The 25,831-nt window shown below is 47.9% G+C and overlaps 1 protein-coding gene across 1 annotated transcript in view; it reads right to left on the bottom strand.

The window, feature by feature from the left end:
* The window catches only part of FBLN2 (fibulin 2), a 94,129-nt gene that overhangs the window by 56,634 nt on the left and 11,664 nt on the right, over positions 1-25,831 (bottom strand). The window contains exon 2 of the mRNA XM_082288623.1: positions 9,427-10,878. Within this exon, the coding sequence (XP_082144749.1) occupies positions 9,427-10,753 (1,327 nt within the window). The 5' untranslated portion in view covers positions 10,754-10,878. The remainder of the gene's footprint in view (positions 1-9,426; positions 10,879-25,831) is intronic.

Genomic DNA, 25,831 nt, shown 5'->3' on the forward strand with positions numbered 1-25,831 from the left:
GAGCCATGAGAAACAACCATTATATAAGCTCCATTTTCATGACAAAGATACGTTTTCATACATTTTCATTTCATAGTCATGAAGTTCACTTTTGGAATGACACACTGGACACGTCTGGACACGAGTCCTCTGCTCTCCCCTGCTCAGCCGGCCGGAGCACAGGGCGTGCTTTGCTGTTCAGTGTTTGCCTTCCAGGGAATTCTGCTCCCCTCCAAAGCCAGGTTTGTGTGTCTGGAATGTCTTCTCCATGTGCCATGGGCACGCAGGAGGTTTGGTATCGAGTATAACAAATTCTGTGCTACAAACCACTGACAAAATATAATTGGTTCCTAAGTCCCTGCAGGATGTCTCCATCAGAACACGAGTACAAGAAGCACTTTAGGAGATTCACCTCATACAAAATGTGTAACTCTCTACTATTAATCAATTTAACTTGTGCTCAGAAATTATTCCAGTAAGTAGCACATACAGTGTCTTTGAAGACTCAGACTGAAATGAACTTAAAAGCAGTGAGAGGTGAGAAGAGAAGGAAACTGAGGTACAGCCAGATGTTCTTGTTGCAAGAGCTCATTCATCTTCTTCTCAATTCTTTCCCTGCCTTTGAGCCAGCTCCAGTCAAACTCCAGCTCCCCTGCTCCAAACACAGCTGATGCTGCTGCTCACAGAGAATGTACGGAGGAGGTGAGTGCTGTAACAGATCAGTGCCAGACTGGAGCCCTCACACAGTGCTGGGGGGATTATTACACAAAAAGCATCTCAGTGCCGCTCTGAGACCAGAATATATTGCATAAAATCAGCTAAAATTTTTCTGGACTATGTAAGACATCCATGGAAAAACCCATTTTTCTCATCTGGTACTCAGTCCCTTTTCAGCAGCGCTCATGATCATCCTGTACTGAGCACACACTTGCTTTTCCAGTTGATTTGGATTTTGGTAACCTGCTGATTTCCCTTACACCACTGGAGACATGTCTCCCCACATTTCTTGCCTGCAGCTCTCCCAGAAGAGTTCCTGTACTGGTCCTTGATGCCTGGTGGCCAACTCCAGGCTGCAGGGTCCCCACACTGGGCCACCAAGTCCCGGTGCTGGGCAGCCCCCCCCAGCCACCTCCAACCCCCAGCCATCAGCACCCCCAGAGCCCTGACTCAGCTGAAAGGGAACATTTCCTGAACTGCAAAGCCACACAAGGGCCTTGGCAAGGGCAGGAGGACATGCAGCAAATGAGGAGAGGGGAAATCGGCACCGAGCTCCAGTGGCAGCCAAACAAACAAAAAAACAAAGCCAAAACAAAGCAGGGAAGGCAAAGGTGCAGCCCAGATGGCAACACAGGAGAGAAGATGCACATTTTTCTTCTAGAAGTAACATTTCTACGTAGTGACCTCATACAAAATAAAGCTCATCCCAAGCATTCACCCTCCTTACCCCGGAGCCATCCTCACGTCCCCAGTTCAAATAACCTTGGTGGAAGGGTGTTCAGACTGATACACACCTATTCCTTGGGCAGTCCAGGTCACTGCAGCTGCAAGCAGTCACTTGCCCTGTGCATGGCAGCAGTAAGGCTACGAGATCTCATGTGATGATTTTCATTATTTTCAAGATGTACAGTTTACACACAGCAACAGCTCACAAGAGCGTCAACTTTTACACCACCTTTTAAAAGTTACTGATGCAAATCCTCCCCTTTCAGGCAACTGTTTACAGTGTTAAAAGGTTTTAAACCCAGAGCTGTTGAAGCCATAAACATTTATTTTAGTACTTGGTAATTCAAAGCTATGGTCAAACAACTGTGAGCCCTTCTGAATGCAGTTGGCCTCGCTGTGGTTCACAACAGCATCACAAAAGCAGGCAGCACTCAGACAAGAAGGGAGAAGGAGTTACTGCTCTGGGGGCTTGTCTGGATGGCTCCATTTCTGCTGTGGGAAGCGTTGGAGAAGCTGCAGCCAGACCTGCAGCAGCGTGGCCAGGCTGGAGGGGGGCAGGCAGGGCAGCTCCAGCATGAGCCCCAAGCCCACCCTGGCTACCTGGGGGGAGCAGGCACCTCCCCTCTCACCCCCTGCACCCACCCCAGCCACTGCCACCACCTCATTAGCCACCCCATCACCATCAGAGCACCCCGTCACCATCAGCCACCCCATCACCATCAACCACCCCATCGCCATCAGAGCACCCTATCGCCATCAGCCACCCCAGGATGGAGGGAAACCAGCAATTCCAGCAGGCAGTGACCAGCTGCAGACACGGTGACTCAGGAATGCTGCTGCCTACAAACCTGCAGGGTGCTTTGTGGGTCGCAGCCACCCACAGGCAGTGGTGGAGCAAGGCAGGTGGATCCAGGGGGGCTCTGCAGCTCCCTGGCCCCTGGCAAGGGCAGGGAAGGGGAAAACGTGCACAGGAGTTTTGCTGGCCCCAAATACAGCACAAACACTTCTTTCTCCTACCCCTCTGTCAGCCTTTGGCTTAGTGCAAACACCCCTGGTGCTTTGGGATGGCAATTTAGGACTTTCTGGTGGCTTTGGAAGGGAATTGGTCACCTCAGGCACAGCACAGACAGACTGGGAACAGTCAAGAAAACATAAAACCTGCCCACACATAAGGGGATCTTTATAAAATTCCAATTACTGCTGGCTTGTTACCTAAGAATCCCTGAGAGGTAAGAGATATTGCTCGCTGTGAGGCCTGGGGTAATGAAATTACAAATCCTTTCATGAGTAAGCATATGCTAGAAAGCTACGTTTATTTGGCCTACATATTTGAAACTGTTCAAAAGGTTATTGTCTCACAGAATTTGGATCAGGAATTACTACTTATATACTTTCCTTTCTCTAACAAGGAGCTATATTCAGAGTTGGTTTTAATTCCTGGGTGATCGATTAGAGTAACAGACACATTACTGCAAAGAAGTCTCATTTAAATTCTGTTTTCTGAAGGAGTATCAATCATGCATACAAAAAAAATATACTCTCAGATACCTACTATAAATAACCAGCAAATTGAGTCCCCTTGAGAAACCTGGTGAGCCCAACAGCCTCGTCTGCTCAAGTGGGTAATTAATTTGTACAAGAAAACTCCCATCTTATTTTCATACTTTGTCTGCAGCATGTTTGAATTTCAGAATTGAGATTCAATGTTCTTGTTGCAAACCATGGATGGCACTGACTTTGCACAAATAATGATTTTTACCTCTACAGAGCAAGCACATGAGATGGGTTTTCTGAGGTATTTTGATGCCATCCTAGGTTAGGTGCCCAACTCCAGCTGCACTATGGCAACAATTTGAGATTTAAACTATCTTAGTAACTAAACCCCGTGAAGGCAGGGATATCTGAAAACCCTCCTGTGTTCCCTGTGGAAAGCCTGTCACATGCAGGCACTGTCCCTGGGTTTGTGCCAGCAGCACAGTGCTCCAGGGAGGATGGGAGGCCCCTACACGCCCCAGCCAGGTGTGAATGCCTCATCCTGTTTCACTTTCAGCCATTCTCTGCGCAGTCCCTCGGTGCCAGCACTGAACACAATGGATTTCCTTCTCCAGAACGCTTGCAGCCAACTGTGTGAGTAACTCCTTGTGCTGCAGCAAACAGCTCGGGGCATAATGCACTACCAGCAGAGGGTCTGGCTGCACCTCGCCTTCACACCAGAGCTGGGACAAGAACTGTGCTCTTCAGAGGGTGTTTAATGAAGGCAAGACTGGCAGGAGCTGCAGGAACACACGTTTGTCCCACCCTGCAGACTGTACCTGCCTGTCAGGTCCCCAGTGATTCACACTGAAGTGAGGAGCTGTTACCCCAACTTTAAGAGTAACACAGGAAGATGGAGAGCCACCTTCTCACACATCTCTGTTTACTAGACTGGCAGGTACTGGGGTTTGAAAAGAGAAGAACTTAAGACCTGGCTCTTAAATGTCTGCAGACATCTGACTGTGACAGTCTACACCACTTTCAGCAAAGCATGGCATCCAATCTTGGCATTCTGCATACCAGGCTTGTGCACCACTGCACAGATCTCTGCAGCTTGGAAAGGATCACCTAAACTATACTCTCTAACTAAAGACCACAAGCTCTTGGTTCAATATACAGCTACAGCTTAAAATACTCTTTTAGATAAGGACCAAAACAGCCCCAGAAAGCCTGACACGAAAGTATTGGTAGCCAGGAGCTCACAACCTGTGGTTAATATCTCAGTTTTAGAAGGAAGATACACGTGAGGAATGGAAGAAGGGCTGTGGTGAGGAGGGTTTGGGCTCTACAGGGGAATTCTTGCAAGGAATAACATTCCCAGTGCAGAGCCCTGAAGCCCAGCCAGCTGGAAAAGCAACAGCAGGATCTGACCCAGAGCAGCTCCCAAAACACAGCCAGGCAAGCAGCAGCCATGCAGCAACATGTCCAGAGACATCCCCCAGGCACAAACCCCAAAGCACCAGCAGTGACCCCAAAAGCACACTCTGGGACAGCTCTGGACACTGGGATTTGCTGCTGCCTACGTGCCTGGACTGGGGGGCTCCATCAGCCGCCGATCCCTGCTCCAGCTCCTCACGTGGGACTGCTCCAAGCACCTGAGACAGACCTACTGCTGCATCCACTGGAAGCAAGAGCTTGGGAAGCAGAGAGCCAGGTCACACCTGGCCGTCTGTGCCTGGACATTGGATACCTTGGCTACTGTTTATTTCAGAGTCTGCAGACAACTACTCTGAGTGCACTCCCGTGTGTCATTTGGGCAGGTCTGGGTTCTCCTCGCACCCTCTGCTCCCAAATTTATGCCTGAGGTGACAAGGGAAGGGGTCCAGGGAAGGCTGTGCAGTAGCAGCCATGAGGGAATCAGCCCCCCCACATCCTACATGGGATGTTTTCATTAACAGAAATGGTTAAATTATTTTCCTTTTTCCTCCTGAACTAGCATCTGGCTGCCTAATAAAGTACAAAGGCCATTTTTTGCCAGAACAGATAGCCACTTTTTAATTTTATAGTATTTTTGTCTTCCTCCTTCTGCAAGTCTCTCAGCCTGCCTCTTTCCTATTCGTGCCACCTCAGAACTTCAGCTACCAAAGAAACCACTGAACACTGTCACCCGGGGCTGCAATTCATGCTGATTCACACCTGCTGGCCCAGAGGCTTTTTCTCTTCGAACACCAGTCTCCTGAGGCTTATTTTTATTCCTCAGATATCCTATTTTGAGTGCTCAAAGCTGATTTCTTCCTGCTACAGAAAGGACTGGGATAAAGTAAAGAACACAGGATTAAGCCTGAGGTAATTCAAGGGAATTTGAGACAACACTTCACCTGATAGCAAAAAATACAAAGTAATTGCAAATAGTGTGTGTGTCTGAAGGACCATGCAGGGATTCTCCCACCTCCAGTGCTTTTTATGGTGGCAGTAAGAGGGACAAAGCTGGGTGTGCTCAGGGGATGCTTCAGAAACCCTCACTGCAGGTCTGCTTTCAGAGAATCACAGATTATCCAGAGTCAGAAGGGGCCAAAAGGATCATCAGGTCCAACTCCTGGACCTGCACATGGATCTGTTTGTCCTCAGTTTGGAAATCCAAGGTCATCTTTCTCCATGAGTTTCAGAATCAGCACACACGCAGCACGTGAGCTGGTTGAGATCTCAGCTACATCCCCAGAAGTTACACAGGAGCCTCCCAGTAGCTCCTGCCTGATGAGGATTTGCCTGCAATAAATGCCACTCTCACATCCTCTGATCTCAGCTCACAAATTGGTGCAATTCACTTCAGTTCGAGAACAATTATCTTTATCTCTAAAAGCCACCACCATAAAAAAAATCACCAACTGTGGAGGAGAGTAAGTGGAAAACCACCTCCACTCTGAAACATGACAGTTCCAGCTAGACCCAAACTGCTGCTGAGCCTGCCAAAACCAGAATGCAAATCATAAAACATTCACAATGAGGCTGCATGCTACCTGAGTTACATTTATCCAAGGAATAGCACTCTACTGCCAGAGCATGGGGAAATGGAAGAAAGTGGGAAAAACATAACAGAATTTGACAATAAGTTCTTGAAATATGTTTTAGGCAGCCCTCCCCTGATCAGGGCATTTTTAGGATGAGGAAACAGGCAATACAGAAATTAAAACTCCCCCTGTTTGCTGCTCTTGCAGTAAGTGACAGGGTAAGATCAATATTTGGAGAGAGACTGTATAAAGAGAACAGTCTCCATTAATCTCACCCCTTCCCATGGTGAAAGTACTTAATTTACACTCTCTCAGCTGAGTAATTACCTCTGCTGTACACTTACAGCTCCTTCAGGAATGCAGTAACCAGCACTTGCACAGAACTCCAGAGGGCCTATGTGCTGCTGCAGAAGTTCTCCTCAGTCCCTATTCCGGATCTGTGACCAGAGCACTCACCTGGAGCGGATCGGATCCCCAGTGAGGGAATGCTGGGGCTGGCACGGAGCAGGGGGGCTGGAGACCCCTGAGCAGGAGGCACCATCCCTGGGGGAGGCAGGAGCACATCCCTGGGCTGCCACAGCCCACAGAGCTGAGCCTGGCTCCCCCCCGGCACAGGGAGAATCCAGCTCCCACAGGGACCATCTCTGGGACGCTCCTCCCTGGGGCTGTGAGTGCTGCTGCTGCCCCAGGCAGCCACCAGAACATCTGCAGAAGGGCTGGTCCAGCAAAGCTCAGAGCAGCCAACAAAGGAGAGGGGAAAATCCCCAAACAAATGGCAATTACCAGAGTCCACGAGAGGAGATGCTACAGGGGTCACCTCAGCTGGCTGGTGTGAACACAGGGCAATACTACAAGATGAAAAAACAATGCTAAAAGGAGAAAGAGAACCAAAACACAAAGTTAACCTTTCCTGAGCACCCAAGTGTTCCATGTTGCTTCCACCATTAGATCACGTATGAACCAGCAGAGATTTGGGAGATGAAAACTCAGCTACATATAAAACCAATGCGAGATATACAAAATACAAGTAATAAAGCCAGGTTTTTAACCAAAGGCATCAGGATCCAACCACAGCAGAGTTCTGGAGCCAGCATACAGCTAAATAGGAGGAACAAATGCAACAGCCACCTAACTTGGGCTGAAAGCCTCTGTGGAAGCTCCCATGGTTCTCTAAACTTTTCTAAACTCTGCGGGAAAAGAAACACTAAACAAAACATAAAAATAAACCTGAAGTGGCCACAAAGGCACAGAAATGTACCCCAGAGCATTCTGCTGAGAGCTGGTCGAACAAAACCCTGCACACTGCCAGAGTGACTGCAGCCTCATTAGGGAACAACACAACAGCCTCACAGGCTCTGAAAATCAGGGGATTGCTGCAGTTTACATCATGCTGACGATTCCTGAAGGGAGAAAAGAAGTTATTTGGCAATTCCGGTAGATTCCGTCATTTTATAGTTGGAAATACATGCACAAAATTTATGTTTTCGTTCCGTATCTGGAGGCGAGATTAATTTTTCTTTCAAGTCTGACTAATATCTTCACTCCCCCTCTACCACTGGCTCAGGAGTCACCAAGAGACAAGATGTATGTGTTTTATTACTTGAAACATATGGAGCTACTCACATGAATCACAACCACATCAATTAAACCAGCAGAACAAGTGGAAACACTGCTATCCCTGGGCACGAGCGCTGGTGCTAGCCATGGCAAGAGAGATCCCTCATTTCTGGAGAGGGCTCTTAGTTCCATACAGATCTTCCACCAATATTCCGGATGGGAATGGTGGGGCAGATCAGGGGCTGCCTGGCCAGGTCCCACTGGTCAGTGACTGTGGGTGGAGGCACTGGTGCTGGCTCCCAAAACATGCAGCAGCTCCGTGGGGCAGGGAAACAGCAGCCTCAGAGCTGCAGCATCTACGGCCAGTCAGAGTCCTGTGCTCCCAAGGGACATTTATTTTTCATTTCTACTTCTGCAATATTTAAAGGAAATCGTAGGTATGTCAGCTAAGGGGAAAATGGCACCCAGTGATCCCCAAGCCTGCTTCTGTCAGCTGAACAATTCCTGCCTGACATGCCATCCATCACATTTTGCTCCAGGAGCCTCAACCTAATCCAGCCCCCAACCAGACCTGTCTCAGCCAAGCAGTTCCCAGGAATCACAGACTGGAAATCACCCAAGCAGACTCTGAAATGCAGTACTCAGCTCTGCTGCTGAACACTTTCACGGCAACAGACTTTCTTAAACCCTCTCATTGAAAATTTCAGAGTGCTCCACCCATCTTTCCTTTTTGAAAGAAAAAGAAAAGGCAATTTAATTTAAAAATGCTTCTTTTTTAATGTGGCACCAGGAAACAGGCCCATGTATCATACACAGCCTTGGTGCATGGCTCAGCTCAGATTTTGAGGTAGGCTGGAACAAATAAAGGGAAGTCAAAGGAAAAGGAAAAAGTTGCCATCTCCATCCATGGACCTGGCACACCTTCTGTTTGAACAGTCACAAGGTGCTGCTTGTGTTGGGACTTAGAGTCTCAGCTCCCAATCTGCTCTCCTCCTCCCATCTGCCTTAACCTTCCCCAGGAGATGGACTGGACAGCTCAAGATGTTTAAGGGCTACCTACACAGCACAGGAGAAATGCCACTGCCTAGGGACTAATCAGTATTCTCTGCAAGCATCCTCCAGCTGAGTCTCGTGGGAACATTTTGTGCCGCATCTTGAAAGAGGAGGTATTGCTCTTGATTTGATGAAAAACGAATTGGAAGTACGAGCTGTATGTGTGCTAATTTACAGCGACAAAGTTTGCATTCATTACAGTAATGAGCACTGCATAAAGCATATAATCAACACTCCCTGCAGATGTCAAGAGGAATCCAGAGGCAGGAAGGAAATATGTATACATGCCACAGTTGATCATAAACATCATAAACTTCCAGCCCCAAGAAAACACAAAGCAAGAGACAGTCCTTTTTCTCCCTACTAGTCCTCAGGGGTGTTTGGGTGTATCTCTCAAGTTCTTGAACTAATGAGCTTAGACAGGCTTTCAGTCATGGGATAAATATTACAAGTGCTCTAAATATTTTTATTTAGAAGGTGAAAGCACAACTGTTTCACTTCCTTCCCAGAAGAAGACAAAAGCTACAAATGTGATTACTGAGTTGGTAACTGGAGCTAACTAATTAAATCCTTCTATGCAGAGGAAGATGTCTCTTGAACATCACAACAGAAGTTAAAAGCAAGTAACTGAAGAAAAATGCCAGTTTAATAAATCATCACCTGAAATAAAGCTAAAATGCCAGAAAACCCCAACCACTGTCTGTGAAATCACAGCAAGGTGGGCAACAGTGAAATGGTACCTGTTCTGTGAAATGAAACACAAACCACCTCCTGAAGGGATGGAAGAAGGTTGGTGGTGGTTTGCTTGATTCCATGGCCACGTGCAGCAGTAAGAACAACACACCAGAGGATGTGCACCAACGCTACTGTGAGTGAGAGTTCTCCAGACACCTACACTGGGAGCAGCTCTTACCTTCTGGCAGCCTGGGGTTAGCGTGGATGGAGTTGGGGTCCCCGTCCTCCTCGGGATGGTAACGATACAGCGTCTGGGACTGCTTTGGGGAGGACTGGCTACGGTCTTCCTTGAGAGCAACAGGCGGAGAGGTTGTTGCACTGAACTTCACCTTGGGGAAATCATTCCCCTCGAGGGTTTCATGGGATGATCTTGCCCAGCTCGGCTCTGTAAAGTTCACCTCTTTCAAGTCCTGATACATGCTGTTCTCTGGCTCTTCCTTCCTGGCATGCTTTTTCGTTTTGGAGTGGGGGGCTCTTTCTTGCTCGTGCCTCTCTTTGTTCCCTTTCGGTCTCCTCTCCAGCTCCTCCAGGCGCTGGGGTGTCTCGGTGGTGGCCGTGGTGTGCTGCGGAGGAGCCCTGGTGGTGGCTGGTGCCTCTTTGCGTGTCACCTGCTGGAGGGAGGCCGCCGTGGTGCGGGGCAGCCTCCTCCTCTCGCTGCGCTCCGTGGCACTGCGGACCTCGGAGGGGCCCCTGGGCAGCGCGGTGGTGCCGGGCGCGGCCGTGCCCTCGGTGTAGGCGTCAGCCAGGGCCAGCGCCGAGGGAGCCATGCTGGACGCGAGGTAGTCATAGTCCTCACCCTGCTCCTGGCTGAGGCTCTCGTGCTCCACGGACGAGTAACTCCTGTACTTTTTTGGAGACTCCACCTGGGTGTTGTCTCCTTCGGAGGCCTCCTGGTCGTAGCTGTAGGGATCGTCGTAGTGCCTCTCGGGCTCGCCGTCCTCGGCATCCCCCGGGCTGGCCGTGTTCAAGGCGAACGTGTCACAGTCTGGCAGCTGGTAGCACATCAGCTCCCCGCCGGCGTTGGGGCAGTGGCACACCTTGCAGGGGGGCATGTGGAAGGTGTGCCCCGCCACGTACTTGTGGCCCTCATGCAGGCAGCCGATGCGGCCGCACTGGGGACACCCATCCGCCGGCACCACCGCGTCGATGCAGTTCGGGGGCAGCTCCGGGCACAGCATGAACTGGCAGCTGATCTTGCCCCCTCCCTTGGGGCACGAGCACTCCGTGCTGCCAAAGTCCACGAAGTAGGACTGTCCCTCGGGCACCTTGCCGTTGACGAAGCCCACGTTGACGCAGTCGTAGTACTGGTAGCCCTCGCAGGTGCAGCCGTGCTGCAGGCACGTGGCGCAGCACTCGCCGGCCTCCAGCACGTCCTCGATGCAGTTCTCCAGGGGCTGGCACTCGGCGCCCGTGCAGTCCCTCTGCGCCCGGCAGCTGCCCGAGCACAGCAGCACCAGGAGCAGGGCATTCCAAGGGTTCTGCTGCCAGCTCCGGGCCCTGGCCATCGTCCTCCCGAAGGAACACGGCTCCGGTCCAACCTCGCACGTTCAACCTTGGCTGCTTTCCTAGAAGGCTGGGGGTTCAGCTCCGAATCTGCAGTGGTTTCCTGAGTTACCTTTTCTCATAGATCCTAGAGTTATGAAAGAAAACTCTGTTACAAAGACTACACTCAGCACATATCCTGTTAAACATTAGAGGTCTTTAAAAGTTGGGACAACATCCAACATCTGGAAACCTAAGGACAAAAATTAATCATAATGTCTTCCAAGCATTATAGGCACTAAGTTTGGAGTTGGATGCTTCCCCCACCCCTATTTTGAAAAAGAAAGGAAGAAAGAAATGGTTGTGACTGCTCTGTTTTGAATCTGTTGACAAAACATATATATTTCAATAAAAAGAAGGCCCTTCCTTATACTTCAATGCCTTTTTGTTAGTCTTTCCAGCTAAAAAGATTTTTTGGCAGAGAATAAGTAAATACACAGTTCTTCCTCTGAAGATATGAGCTTAAGATAATTATTCTTTATGTTTTAATTACAAAGACTCAAATCTTAAGGAATTTTTATAGACAAAACTTAGCCTTGGGACGTGAGAATTTGTCTGTACACATGTTAACTCAAAATACGCATTTTTTCCTGCCTCCTTCCCCCACTGAGCAATCTTTTGCACTTCAGTCTTCAGCATTAGCAGTTATTTCTTTGCTCCAGCGGTGCTAAAATAGAACTTCTTTGTGTATTGCGGTTACTTTGTGGTTACACATCGCATTAACTATCCTGTAATACATACTGAGGGCTGGATCCTCCGCTCACAGAGGCTGGCACAGCTCCACAGCAGGACTGTGGTGCACAGAGGGATCAACTCCAGCTTCACTGAGGACATTTACAACAACCGAGGATGTGCCACCACTGGCAACCACTTCTTTTACTTTTGACAACCCCAGCAGTACTCTTTAGTGCATTACTACAGTATGAACACACAATATACATATATACATACGTGAATTGGTGTAGTAACACTTTGTTAAAATGCCCTGAAGAAGAGAAAATGGTCTTCTTTTTAATTACTAAGCCCTTTGAGCGTGGAAAAGTTCAAGGGTTAATCAGCCGTTGTCCTTTCTATCAAAATTACCCTCAAAAAGATACATAATTAACATGGAAAACCACTTACAACAGGAAAACAATTTGCCTATAGAATTTTACTGAACCAGCAATCTGATTATTTTCCCAGGACCCCTCCCATCATAAAAAAAACCAACAACCCTAAAACACTTATCTAGGGGGTAAAATACAGTCACATCACCCAGAACAATAAACCACACACGCAACAGGAATTGTGCCAGAAAACCCATTCAGAAAGATTACTTCTCCCATTCAGAGGGGGCTTCCACCACGCCTGCTCGGTCGCTCTGGCAGGCGGCCAGGCCGTGGGAAAAGCGTGCCTGTTCCGATAAGATACGGACTAACTGTGCTCAGAATTTCCACAGTTCTGCCCTGGAATCCCAATTCCTTTAGGACGTTGTGCAGAGATAGAATTCTTACAAACGTAGGCTTCCTACTGCTAATTTGAGTGTATTAGCTGAGTGTGCTAAAGGAGAGTGTTTGAAGGAAAAACATAATTGTCAGAAAATGCAATAGAGTGGCTTGGAAGAATCTCACTTTTTCAGAACTGCTCTCAAAACCAGGCTATTTCTCATGAAAGAGAATTTTCAATATGTGGTGCTGAAATTAATTCTTCAGAATGCAGCCTGGGAATGAATAATTTATCCTGCTTTCAGCAGCTTTTCCAGGTAATCCAAATTTGTAATTGTTACATTACTTTAGCTGGGAGATAATGACGGGGAGGACAACTACAGATACCTTCTGTAAGGGTCTCACAGCAGGATTTCGCCACATCCCCTCCCATGGTACCTCCTGGCTTTAATGCTTCAGTGCCTGTGTGTCCCCTGGGTAAAGCCCACAGGGAGGCAACTGAGCTCAGCTCTGCCCTGGCCCGTCTTCCCTTTTCCACATCAGGCTTCCCAGAGAGCCGCAGCACCCCACGGGCCACCTGGGTGCCAGAGGCACAGGTCTGGCAGCCTCGGTGTGCACCAAGCAGGGCCCAGCATCACCTGTGGGACAGGTAAGGGATGAGCTCGTGTGTGTCACCCCTGAGCCCAGCCAGCCTGTGCTGCCCTGCGGGGGCACAGCTCCAGGGAAGGGGCCCGAGGCAGCGGGACACCCCAGGAGCAGTGGCTGGCTGCCCTGCTCAGGCATTCAGGTTCCCCAAAACTCCGCAGGCACAAATTCCAACTCCCAGCAAGAAACTCCACTGACCCCTATGCTGAAGCAAGAGGCAGAGAGTCAGTGACATCTTACAGGTTCAAGGACAGCTGAGGGTTTATCACAGGACAGTCCTGCTCTTGTGAAAGGAGCTGCTCGGTGGCCCTCCCCTGTGCTGTCACCTCCTGCCCCCCTCACCCACACCCCTTTCCATCCAAGGGTTTGTTTGCTTGTCCAGATCACCGCCAGTTCTTCCTCTGTTCCCATCCTTGCTCCCTTGCCTCTCGCCCACGGAGAGCCCAGAGAGCTCATGGCCAGCCCTGTCCCTGCCTCTCACACCTTCTGCTCCCTGCCCTGCTCAGTCCCCCTGTGCCTTTCTCTTCCCACCATTTCCACATTCCTCGACATCTGTGTTTTCAAGCTGAACTGATAAGGCTGAAATCCTTATAAACCCTTCCTCCATGAATGACACCACAACCTTCCCTTTCTTCAGGCTCACTTTCCTTCATCAGAGGCTCCTTGTTTCTGGTGTAATGACTCCAACAAAAGTATCTTTTTATTCCTTTAACCCACTGCGTTTCCCTGTGCTTTCTCCATCTGTTCCCCACACCCATCACTCCCCCCAACCCATAAACTCGCATATCAAAGAAACAGCCTCTGCTTTAGCACAGAGAAAACCATCTCTGAGTGAAGCACAGACACGGCTGCTGAGCCCCACCGAGCCCGCATCCCTGCAAGCCGAGAGTTGTGCTCCTGCCAGCCCCCGCAGCTGATGTGCCCCGCCTCTGGATCCGTGCCCTTCCCCAACACTGCAACGGTGCTCTGGAGACAGCAGCTCATTACTTGGGAATGGCATCAAAAGCTGGAGCTGTAAATAAAGGTGTCTGAACCAAGAGGGTAAAAGAAATACACTGTCTCTGTAGGACATGGGAGTTCAATACAGCAGATGTTATTGCAAGGATTTGTTTCCATTAACTATTTTAATGCTTCCCTCAATGTCCTTTTACACAACTGGGGCAATACACAAGGGCTGCACTAAAATGAGAATTGGTTCTTTGTACTCTCCCCAGTGCCCTTCACCCACCCTTACCAACGTCACTGACTTTTGCTGTTCGTTGGGTGACAAATTAAGCCCTGCACGCCTCAAATAGAAGTCTTTCAAAGGCTCTGTTGAAAGCTTTACAGAGCTCTACAGCAAGGCAATCATGTGCCACCCGTGCCAGCCCTCATGCACTGCTTCATGGCCCAGGAGAATTCCATTCATGTCCATTGTGGAATTTCCTAACCTGAATATCCCGCTCTCCTTTGGTTCAAGGGCCAACTGTGTTGGCTTTACTGGGTTTTACTGGGCCATTATTTAAGAAGATGTTGTTATATTCCTGTGCTCAAAACACCTCCTGAGCAAGCAGGAGTGCCCATGCAAGGGAGGGACAATGCTCTGGACTGGGACTGAGTGCCTCAAACTCTACCCAAGCAAACGTGTGAGGTAAACCAGCAGTGAACAGCAGATGGTCAGACCACTGTTGTTCCTTGTGCCCCGATTCCTTCTTCAAAAAGTATTCCTAGGAAAGGCAAAGTAAAGACACCTTATGGAAAACCAGCTTTAAAAAGAGTCCCAGTAAGAATGAGCTGCAGGCACACATTTTCATGGAAAAGGAAAGCAGATGAACCCAGTATCTGTGTGATGGGACATCCAAGGCTAACAGCAGCAGCCATCAAAATTATAACTAGTCCTGGCTGAAAAACATCATAGTCCTGTCTCCTGGCAGAGGAATAAAACAAGATTTCAAGATGCTTATTTCAATTCAGTTTGGGGCCAAAAAGTTATAAATTCTGACATTTTTGCAAAACAATATACTCCAAGTGATTTACTTCAATCAAAGCCATAACATAAAACCAAAAGGAAGAATGTTGACTTGATTAAAATTGTTCAGTCGTATTACTCGAAAATGTTGATGAAACCAGTGTGTTCCCACAGAAGATCTAGACATTTTAAATGTGCAACTTCTTCAAATTAAGAGGAGCATTTTATTGGGAGATTCTTTTTCCAGATGGTTTCATTTCAGTGCTGAACCAGAAAGCTTATTCTAGGTAGGCAGAGGTGACAGGAGGCACTCTCCTTCAAAGGTTTCACACAACACAACCTCTCTGTGTGAGGGTTGCCCCAGAGACATGCAGAAGGTGTGCACATGTGGGGGAGATACCACGGGAGCAACGGCATTCTGTCAAATGTTCACTGAACAAAAAGAAGCAGCCATTGATAAACAAAGAGCAGAAAAGAGAATAAATCCAGTGCACTGCAGGAGAACCCACTGACTTCCACCTTTGAAGATGTACCTGTGATTTCACCAGGTGCAGATCCCTGTGAAGAGGTTTAGATGGAACAGTTCTTTTCTCTGTCCCACCTCTCAGTCCCTCACTAAACTGCCATTTTTGAGGATGACAATAACAGAAACGCTGGCTTGATCTGTATCTTCTACTTTGGAAGAGTGAGCAGGGCCAGATGCCAGCCTGATGTAACTGGGGGCAGCCCCTGAGCTTGCCCATGAATCCACACCCAAGTTTCAGACACACAAAGAAACAAGCTGGGGGAAAGCCAGTGCAGGGCTGGCACTCGCCACCCGTGCACAGAGCAAGTTCATCAGCCCACAGAGCTGCCATGAACGATTCTCCTGGTTTCCCAGTGCCAGCCAGCTGAAACTGGCCCTCCAGGTTCGAGCTGTACACGAGCTGGGACCGAACACAGCCCTGCTCTGTGCTGGTGAATCTTTTGGTGATGTTGAATCTCTTCTCAGAGTGGCGAAAGCCCCGCAGAGAGCAGGGCAGTAGGCAGAAGCACATGAGCACACGCATCCCGAAGAGCAGGGGGAATGCAGCTCCCCAGTCCGTGCATTTTCACACCTCTCCCAGCCAGAGCTCTGGGCTGCTGCCGCTGCCAGCGGCTCCTCACTGCCTGCGGTCACAGTTTAGACTGCGGGAGGAAGAAGGGAGGGGACGGAAGGAAATAACAATTTAAAAACAATCCCTTTTAAAGGCAAGAGAAAATGGAAATTTGTGAGAGTATTTGAATCCTGTATGAAAACCAGGAAAAAACCCCTTAAGCCGCGTAACTCCTGACTGGGCTGTGCCAGCCCGTGGATTAGATCTTCCTTTCACACCCTCTCAATCCGGAAATTTGTGATCTCACCAGGCGCTGGAAGGGCTTGCTGCTGGCAGGGCTTGCTGCTCTCCTCGCAGAGGGAACTGCACTGCTGTTCACCAGGAGGATGAATGGAAAGGGAGAAGCGTTTCCTTCGCTGCTCCTGTGCACCATTCAGTGCCCAGGGCCCATCATCTCTGCCTGCTCATTGATGGACTCGGAGCTGAACCCTTCCCATTCGGGGCACCTGCGTTGGGCAGAAGGAGCAGAGGGGTAGGATAAACCCCAAGCTAAACCCCAATCACACGAGCTGCTTTTTGTTATCGAAAGTAAAGCGCTCCGGAGTTGTCAACGCTCTGGTTCTTGGCTAAACAAGCCCATGTTCAGGGGTCATTATCTTTTGCAGGCAGTTTTCCTCAGCTTTATTTTCAATAAGAAATCAGTTATCATTAACCCCCTTTTCATGGAAAAGCTTTTAAAAATGGACATTTGGGAGTCTGGAGGATTTTTACTTAATTCAACAGCGAACTCGAGAGCGGGACAAACAAGAAGTGAGCAGGATGGGATCAAAACTCATGCAGTCTCCCAAGAGCCACTCCGATAAGAACTCCCTTCCCAGCAGAAGCACCCCCGGGCAGAGATGCTCCAGAAGCTTTCCAGGACATTCCCCACGCTCAAATCCAAACAGGAACCTGACACGCTGCAGTAATGGAAAAGCATCACCCGAGGTATTTCAGCTCAAGTAGCCAAGCATTAACAGAAGTGACCAGGCAGCTCTGGGACTTATTCTTCAGAATGTGCAGCGTTTGAAGGCGTTTTTGAAGTCCTGGAGAGTGAAGGCAGCCTTTTTCCAAGGGAATGACAGAGCTGGGGAGGGGAGAATCATGTCTTAGGTCTGGTGTGCCAGTGCTCCCCTTCACCCCAGCCCAGCCCAAAACAACAGGGCAGGTACTCGGATTCCAGAGGAGTGAAATTCTGTGTCATTGGGAGTCGCCGGTGCAGCAGATCCAAAGTGACTCAGTGGGAGCACAGCAGCTGGCGAGGAGCTGGAGAGGAAGGGCTCACATGGGACACAGAGAGCTCAGCACGGCGCTGTGCAGGGACCAGAGCAGCAGGGCTGGGCCCAGTGCTCTGCCAAGGGGTCCCTGACAAACTGACCAGGGCCGGGTTCCTCTCCGGACAATGCACAGGAGGCTCCTGGCAGCTGGGCCGGGGTCACAGCTCTGCTGCAGAAGGAGCCAAACTCTTACACTGCAGTGAAAATAAACGTGTTTGCTATTGATGCACTTTTTTTTCCTCTTCTTTTTACATCATCAAGTTTCAGGTGACTATATATACTCCTCAAAAACACAATTAAATAATCCAGCTATTTCCACACCAGCCAAAGAAATCTGGGGAAAGATTAAAGCAAACTCAGCAACAGCCTCTCAAAAATGTTTCCCAAGGCACAGCCAACAAAAACTTGTCAAAGCTCATAAGTTATGAACTAATTTGCTCAGAGAGAGCTCTTTTGGCAGCAGGCAGGTCCCTGAGCTCCACAGCACCTTGAGCAGCCGGACACATGTGGAGACAGCCTCAAGATGGGGCAGCACAGCTCCCAGGAGCCCTGCCCAGGAGCCAGCACCAGCCATGGGCTCTGGGCTCAGGTGAGCACTGTCAGTACTGGAGGCTGCTCTGATCAGTGAAAGAAAGAATTTTTTCTCATTTTTTTCAAGAGCTGTGCTCCTCTCTTCCCTTTCAGGAGGAACAAATCCCTAGTTTCCATGAGTTCCCCATTATTTAGAGATTCACCATTTCCCACCAAAAGTAACTCAAGCACAGCGCACCCCTGCACAATCTCATAACTGTGCCCCTCAAATATATCCTTTCAAGGATTAGATTTCTCTCTCTCTCTCTGCTTCCGTTCTCTAATCTTCCTCCAGGATGCTCCAGCCCCCTGCCCCTTCCCACTGTTTCACAGAGCTCCCATTTGCAGGGCTGCTGCAGCCTCAGGGACAGTGGCATGCAAAACCTGAGATGGCATTCCCACTCCCTCTGTGATCCCCTCTCCCCATTTCTTCTTTCCTCCATCAAAGAACTCTGGTGCTACTTAGAACTCTCTGTAAGCAGCAGATTTAAGTTTTGGGTTTGTTTATTTTTCTTAATCCAGTCTTCTATTATGCACTTTGAGCCCTGCTGCCCTGAGCACTGACAGCAACACAGACCTTCTGTTGGGAAAGGTGCTGTTGGTTGGAACATCTGGGCACTCCCTACCTATTTCAGGCAGCTCTTTCGGAGCAGTTCAAACTAAGAATTTCCCCACCCCCATCTAAAATATAAATTAGGCAAAAGAAAGCCTACTATTTCACTGACAGCTTAGCAAGTGGCCTTTCCTGCCCTGTGCGCTGCCATGTGGCAATTTGGAAATAATTAACAACAGTTTTCATACAGGGAAGGCTGAAGGGAGCTGCCAGGCAGTTTTTGACAGCGTACCTGAGAGGCAGCACTGCTCCCAGCCAGAGGAGCAGTGCTTCCCTCCTCCATCGCCTGAGCTTCAGCCTCAGGACTGAAGAACTGGATTTGAGACTCCAGAGTAACTCAGAGGGGTTTGCTTCAGCCTGTCAACTAATTCCAAACCAGTGTCAAAACAAAATGTCAATACAGTAAGTTTGTAGCAAATAATTTTTCAGTAATTGCGTCCTGACTTTGTGTCACTATCGTGATTAATGGTGAAAGTCTCGCCGTTGGTGTGAAGAGAGGAGCACGTACAGTAGTGAACATTTTATAGTATCCTGCTAACTTGGTTCCCAGTTTCTCCACAACAGCTTTGTCCACGTATCTCTTCTGACCCACACCACACACAGCTGCTGCCTACAGTCAGGATTTCTCCAGGAGGAGATGGTGAATCTTGACACATGCCACTCAAAAGGCACAGTGGTTTCTCACATTGTAGCAGTCCCACAAGGACCCAAGATGAAACTCTTTTGCTCCGTGACTCAACAGCATCCAGATCTGTCCCTCAAGAGAATAAATGTGCTCTCAGCAACCAATTGTAGCAACAAACCAATTCCTTTAGCCAAGCTCTGCTCCACAGCTGAGAAAATACATCTTGTGCTGCTCCAGCTGCACAGGCACCTAGCGAGGCTGTGTGACAGCAGGTGAACTCTGCACACCCACTCCTGCCTGTGCTCTGCCCCAACATAAACAACAGGACACCCCTGTCTTGGCTTCACAGACAGACAGCATTCTCTGTGCTATTCCTCAGGGGAAATGCTGGGGGGAAACTGGAGAAGGAAGACTCTTAACTTCCTGTAGCTAAAATGCTGGCTCAAAGTTATCCATCACTTGGGCTATCACTTCTTTCAGGTTTCAGAGGCATCACTGCTCTCATTTTCACTTCCATCTCTCACTTCAAGGGACTATTTGTCTTGAGTCACTGGGATTGCATTTTCTCAGTTACAGTAAGTGTTCCCAGAATTTGTCATTTACAAAATTTTCAGCCCACCATGCAGTCCTGAGCACATTATTACTGCTGGCATAATCCCAGTCCTGCTCTTGACTGTGACCCTGAGAGTTTGCTGTGCTCTAATCTGGGCAGAGTGAGAGGAAGGAACAAGAAGGAGCAGTGCAAGAAGAAACAACTGTCCTGACCACTCCTTCTGCCTCTAAGACCTACCTGAGGTAAGCCTGAACAAAAATCTTTGAGCTTCACTGCAGGGCAGGCTGCACAGAACCTCTCCTGCCAGAGCCAGTCTGTGCCTGAACCTGCACAGCAGATCCATGGACACGTCCATGGTGTGGGATGCATCTCCCAACAGGAAAAGGAACCAGGATCACAAACAGTCATCTCCTTTGCTCTGCTGCTGCTCAGCCTCTCTTCCTCATTCCCAGCCCTAGGGTTTTCTACAAGCCATGAAGGAGACAGGATTTAAAAACCAGCTCCAAAAAAGCAGGCTGGGTTAAGGATCCAGCCTTGCAACTCTGCACTGAAAAATGCCCAGTTAATTAATCTGGTTGAGCATCTGCCCATGTATCCTTGGTCTGAAGAAAAGGAACTCAGATTTGTTTCAGCACGCATGCATGTACCTTCTCTCCCTCCATGGAGTGCAGACAAGAGCATATCTGGAGTATGGACTGGATGTACCACAAGGCATATTACCAATTATAAATTAATAAAATCCAGAAAAAGCAGCAGTGATCATTCCTTGGGAACAGTTTCCCCTCATATGATGACAAAAGAAAGCCTGTATCAGGGGTATTATATATACTAATTAAATTCTTTAGCTAAAGCAAAAAATTATTATTTTAATGGAGGAAAAACTAGAACACTTGGTTAAAATGTTCTCATAGAAATGTTAATTACCACAGGCATTAAACAAATGGAAATCAAAGCCTACCATTTGTTGAGCACTTTGAACAGTTTTAATGCAAAAAATGTGCTGGAAAGAAACCTTCAATTTTTCCTCATGAATGAAAGTAAATCCCTGTAAATGAAGCTGCATCTATCATGCTGCTAATCAGTCAGCAGCCACAGATGTAATCCATCAATCCAAAGTGTTCCTGCACAAACTTTCCATAAAAGATAATGGAATTAATTTGGTTTGCTGGATACCAAACTGAAAAGGAAAGGAGCCTGCTCTGCTATTCCAGCTCAGAGCCCATCGTGCAGAGACAACGACAGTGCCAGGTGGAGCTAACACAAGCCCCACTTGCACCACCTCCCACCCTCCACCTCGGGTTTCACAGACAGACAGCATTCTCTGTCTTTCACAGACACCCAAAGGCTGTAAAGAATTGCCCAGGAGTGCAGAGTTGCTGCCTGACTCCCCGGTTTGGAATCTGAACTGTGCTGTGCCTCACTGGGGGCCACGAGTCCTCAGGGTGATGGCACAGGGCAGGGTCCCACGCCCCCAGCACACACACACACACTGCCTGCGACCTTCTCCATCCACTGTACCTGCCCCTGATGCTGCCCTGCTGGCTCAGGCAGAGCTGAGCTCCTGCAGCCTGGGGATGTGCCAGAGGGAATCAGATGGAGAGCACTGGGAGCCCTATTTATCCTTCAGGAGATGCCAAGGCCAGGAATGCCACCCCACTCACTGCAGACTGGAATCCAGAGATGTGCTCCAGAGGAGGTATCACAGCACGTGTCTGGTTCACTTCTTCAGTGGTAAGACCTGTTCTCTTACAGGCAGTAAATTTATCTAGAACCAAGCTGAAGTAGTTTTGAAGCTATTTAGAGGCCATTATAAAATGAAGTGGGTGGTTGCTACAAGCAAAATATCTAGTATTAATTCTTGCTGAAGATTTTCAACACAAACAGATAAAGAAACATGTAAACACACACATTTCTTGCAATCCCTGGCATCCTTTTGCTGTCTAAGGAAGGTGCACAACACTTCTGCCTGCAGTAGATCTGGAATCCTGGATCTTGACTTCCTTTGGTATGGACCAGATCCAAATTGTCCAAGGGGTAACCTTAATTTGCAGAATAATTTCCTGGAGACAGGAGTGCTGTTTTTTTCTGTTTCTGAGCAGAACCCCAAGCTGGCATACCCAGTGATAGTTTGCTGAGTGTCCAAATGCACTGAGACAGCTTCTGCCCTCAGATGCACGCGTGCAGTTCTTGTGTTCATAATAATTTGTGGTTCTGTACCATATTCACTCTACAAACCAGAACGAGATTAGAAAAGCAACTCTTGTTTATTTTGTAAATTATACATTACATTTTCTAATACCACGGAAAGTTACTGTGATCTGCTGGGTAAATGTGCAACCCATACTCTTGAATGTTTTAAGTTACTGATCATCACCAAATACAACTAAACCCATGACCACTTGCAACTACAGGTGGAACATTCAAAACAGAAATCCCAGCAATCCAGATGATACTGCATGAACAGAAAATGTTGACTGAGTAATTTTATATGTTACCTTATAGACATGCACATAATTTAAACAAGAATACTTCTTTTCCTTTAACATCATCTTGGTTTTGTTGAACACACTGACCAAACAGTAAATTCAATCTGATTTTTGTCACAGCAAACAATACTCCACCTAAAGTGGTCTCTTGACTGGTATGGACAATTTGTTTGGTGTTGGCACATTAAAATACATATTTATGTTTTGGTCAATGATCTTCTGGAAGGGAAGGAAACTACTTTATTTTCCAGCTGAGGAAATCCTGTAAGCGTAAAGGTAATTAATACAAGGGAAAATAAATACTTAGTACAACAGAAGAAGAATGAGATTGTAGTCCCTCCTTCCACATTAGCTACGCACAGTCCAGCCCATGACTGAGAAGGAAAATCAAGATGGAAAGTTACTAACAGGAGAGATGAAATAAAGTCTCCCAAGAGCACAGAACATTTGGTATTTAAAACAATACAAGTAAAAGAAAAACCCCACCACGGAAAGCAAAGGCAGTGCAATGGGAGGTATTTCCAGTCTCCCCTGCCAGCACTCCCAGGAGCACTGCCCTGAGCCCGGCTGAGCAGCAAGGGGCACCTGCAGAGAGCCTTCCTGGGGCACGGCCCTGCCTCACCCCGCCGTGACTGAAACACGCTGGCAGCCCAGTCAGACGTGCACTCCCAGCTGACTGAGCTGCAGGCTGGGACAGGCAAGGTTTTCCCTGGATTTCAGTAATATAAAGTACATGGAATTTGTAGGCTCCGTTCTAAAAGCGAGTGGCTGACACCATGGTCTTGGGGATCCAAATGACAAAGAGCAGGAACAGAACAAAGAGGTCTGTGAGTTTAAATTCTCAGGAGATCACAGGTGCAGTTGAACATCAGTTTTCTAGAAGTCACCTCACTGATGAGATTCTCTACAATCAGTGGAGGGGTGGGTAAGCCTTCAGAGGGCCATTAATATCCCTTATAAACTGTTTGGGATTGATGGATTGTCCCTTTGCTGTGTGCTTTACCAGAGAATTCCAGACTGGTTTGGGCTGGAAAGGACCTTAAAAATCATCCAGAGCCTCCCCTTGCCATGGGCAGGGACACCTTCCTCTACCCCAGGCTGCTCCAAGCCCCATCCAGCCTGGCCTCTGACACTTCCAGGGATGGGAAGTCCACAACAATGCACCACACAGAGACTTTACATGATTAATTATCTTACTTTGGGGTAGATAAAGATGAAGAGCCTGTGATTTTCCACTGTGCAAAGAACTCTATGGGCAATATAAACAAAATTTATAGAATTGTAAGAAGCACAAACAAACTGGTGCTTCCTTCACCAAATGTGGACCACAGTAGTGGCCAGGGAGGATAAAGCAATCATTCCCTTGGAGGTCAACTGGAAGAATCCCATCAGAATCCTGAAAAAAATGGATTGGATGGATTCTATCAATCTAGCAGTTCCTGATCATCCATAAAAATGGAGAAGGAAAGTGGTGCAACTTCTCACAATTCTGCCAAGCCTCTGCTTCACTTACAAGACAAACTTCTATGAAGGATGCAAGATGTGCATCCTGATGGAGATGTTCCTCTCAGTAACGTGGGGGTGGCCACATTATACATGGGCACGGTAAGGACTGTCAGGATCTGGGTTTTCATTGTTTCCATGCTCTTCTCAGAGAGCCAATGCTCTATAAATCAATCAAGACAGGTCTTCAATGTGTGGAGGCACGATGAAGCCATCGGCCATCTACCCAATTATAGATGTAATGCACTCTTGCTGTACACAGGCCACTGTCAGTACATGCTGACCACCTCACATACTGACCACTGCCTCCTGAGGCCTGATAAATGTGATTTCCTCTTTGGGATGTTTCATCCAATGTTCACCTTTAAAATGATATTAAGCAGTACCTTTCCACATTACTTTCCAATCTGTACTGCCACCTCAGCCTAGAGGCACTGTTTTTCCTTCAGTAGAAGATTTTGAGTTGTTTGACTTTATCTTGTTTACTTTACACAAATGCTATTCCTTTCTTACAGATAGATAGGATCTGTTGAAGACCTGGAACATTTTATCCCATAGCAAAACTCATTCAAAAGTACCATCTGTTCTTCCTGCAGGGGCACAGTAATGCCAGAAACTGTTTAATATTCCATAAATTAAGACCATATAATGGATAGCTCATTGTTAAAGTTAAGCAAGGAACTGTTTGGAACCTGATGACAAACATTTTGCTGGGGTTTTGCCTTAAAAATAGTATCCAATGTATTATTTTTGGTTTGCTTTAAAAACGTCAGATTTGACATTAAACAGCAAAGGTGGGTCACAATGAAACCTTAACGTCTGGCTTTATCCCCACCTCCAGCAGAATCCTTTGTAATAACTTCAGGGAGAGGGAGGCTTGGAGTGGGCCACTGGGTTGTAACAAACTCACTGCAACACCAAATTATGTTCTCCTTTCCCCCGGCGTGTGTCTGTTGTATCTGCAGCATACACTTCCTAAGAGAACAGAATTCAATCTTCAAGTTTAAGAGCCATTAAAGCATGTCTTATTTTATAGATGTTACACTTTCTACACTCACACACAGCTCCACGCTCTGCCTTTCACTTACTGGTAAGAAACCCCAGCCAGAAATGAACTGCCATTTGCTATTCCTTTCTACAGCCCAAAGCTGAGACATTGAATCAATAAAAACGCTGGACATAAAGCCCTGCTATGTGTTTGTATCATCTGAGTCAACACTAAAACAGCCTTCACTTGCCATTCATACGAGAAAACCACAGAATAAAGAGGAGGGGAAAAAAGAGACCTACAGCAAAAATCCCAAAACACGCACAAAAGAAACCAATAGTGCTTAATTGGAAGAAAATGGCACTGTGGAATCGTGCCCCAAGAGTGGGACACAGTGGCCCCGTGCCCGGGATCTGCCGGGGCCAGGCAGCCCCTGGCGCTGTCACCCGCAGGCTGTGGCAGCTGGGCTCCAGCACATCCATGCAACTCCGGCTCCTTGGAGCAGGAACCCAGCCCGGACCATCACTGGGACACAAACCAGCACACGGCACTCGCACGCTGCCAGGGGTAGCGGCAGTCAGCTCAGAACTCCGCTATTCCAGCCCAGAAAGTCGTCCTTTCAGACCCTGTTCCTAAGTGAATATAATTGCTACCAGCTCTTTGGGAAGCTCTCACACTGCTATAATAAAACCCGCAGAAGCAAAGCACTTCTAGCCCGGCCATTCCTAATCCCAGAGACAATGCCTATATTTTTCCATCACATCAGATCCTGGATGGTGGGGGAAGGGCAGGAGTGTGAGGAGACGGGGAAATGCAACTTGAGAAGGGGTAAGTGTGTCAAAATCTAAATTACTGGGAGATATTTTGCAGCACAATCCTCCTTTATGCCTGTGCAGCTCGGTTCATATGGCTCACATTCAGCCTGTCACAGTGAATCATTGCTACTCCTTGACTTACATTAACAAAAACAAACCTAACTTTCGGTCCAGCCTGTGAGGTAAAACTTTGAATTCCCAGTCAAAAGGCCAGAAGTGGCATTAAAAATAATTGTTTTTGTAAGAAGCTCACTTTGAGGAGGAAACAGAAAAAAAGCCCGTGAAGATCTGACTAATAGCACAAACACATGTGTTGCTTATGGAGCATTTTGCAAAAAAAGCAAAAAGCTTTGTCCACGAGCAGCAAAGACCCAGCTTTAGCAGCCTTAACTAACAAAGCAAACCCGCCCCTCTCTACTTAAGTCTTTACACTGCATCAAACTGGAGATATTTAACAACAGCTTTAGAGCCCAAAGAAC

The sequence above is a fragment of the Coloeus monedula genome (genome assembly GCF_965178545.1).
Source record: "Coloeus monedula genome assembly, chromosome: 11".
Classification (NCBI taxonomy): domain Eukaryota; kingdom Metazoa; phylum Chordata; class Aves; order Passeriformes; family Corvidae; genus Coloeus; species Coloeus monedula.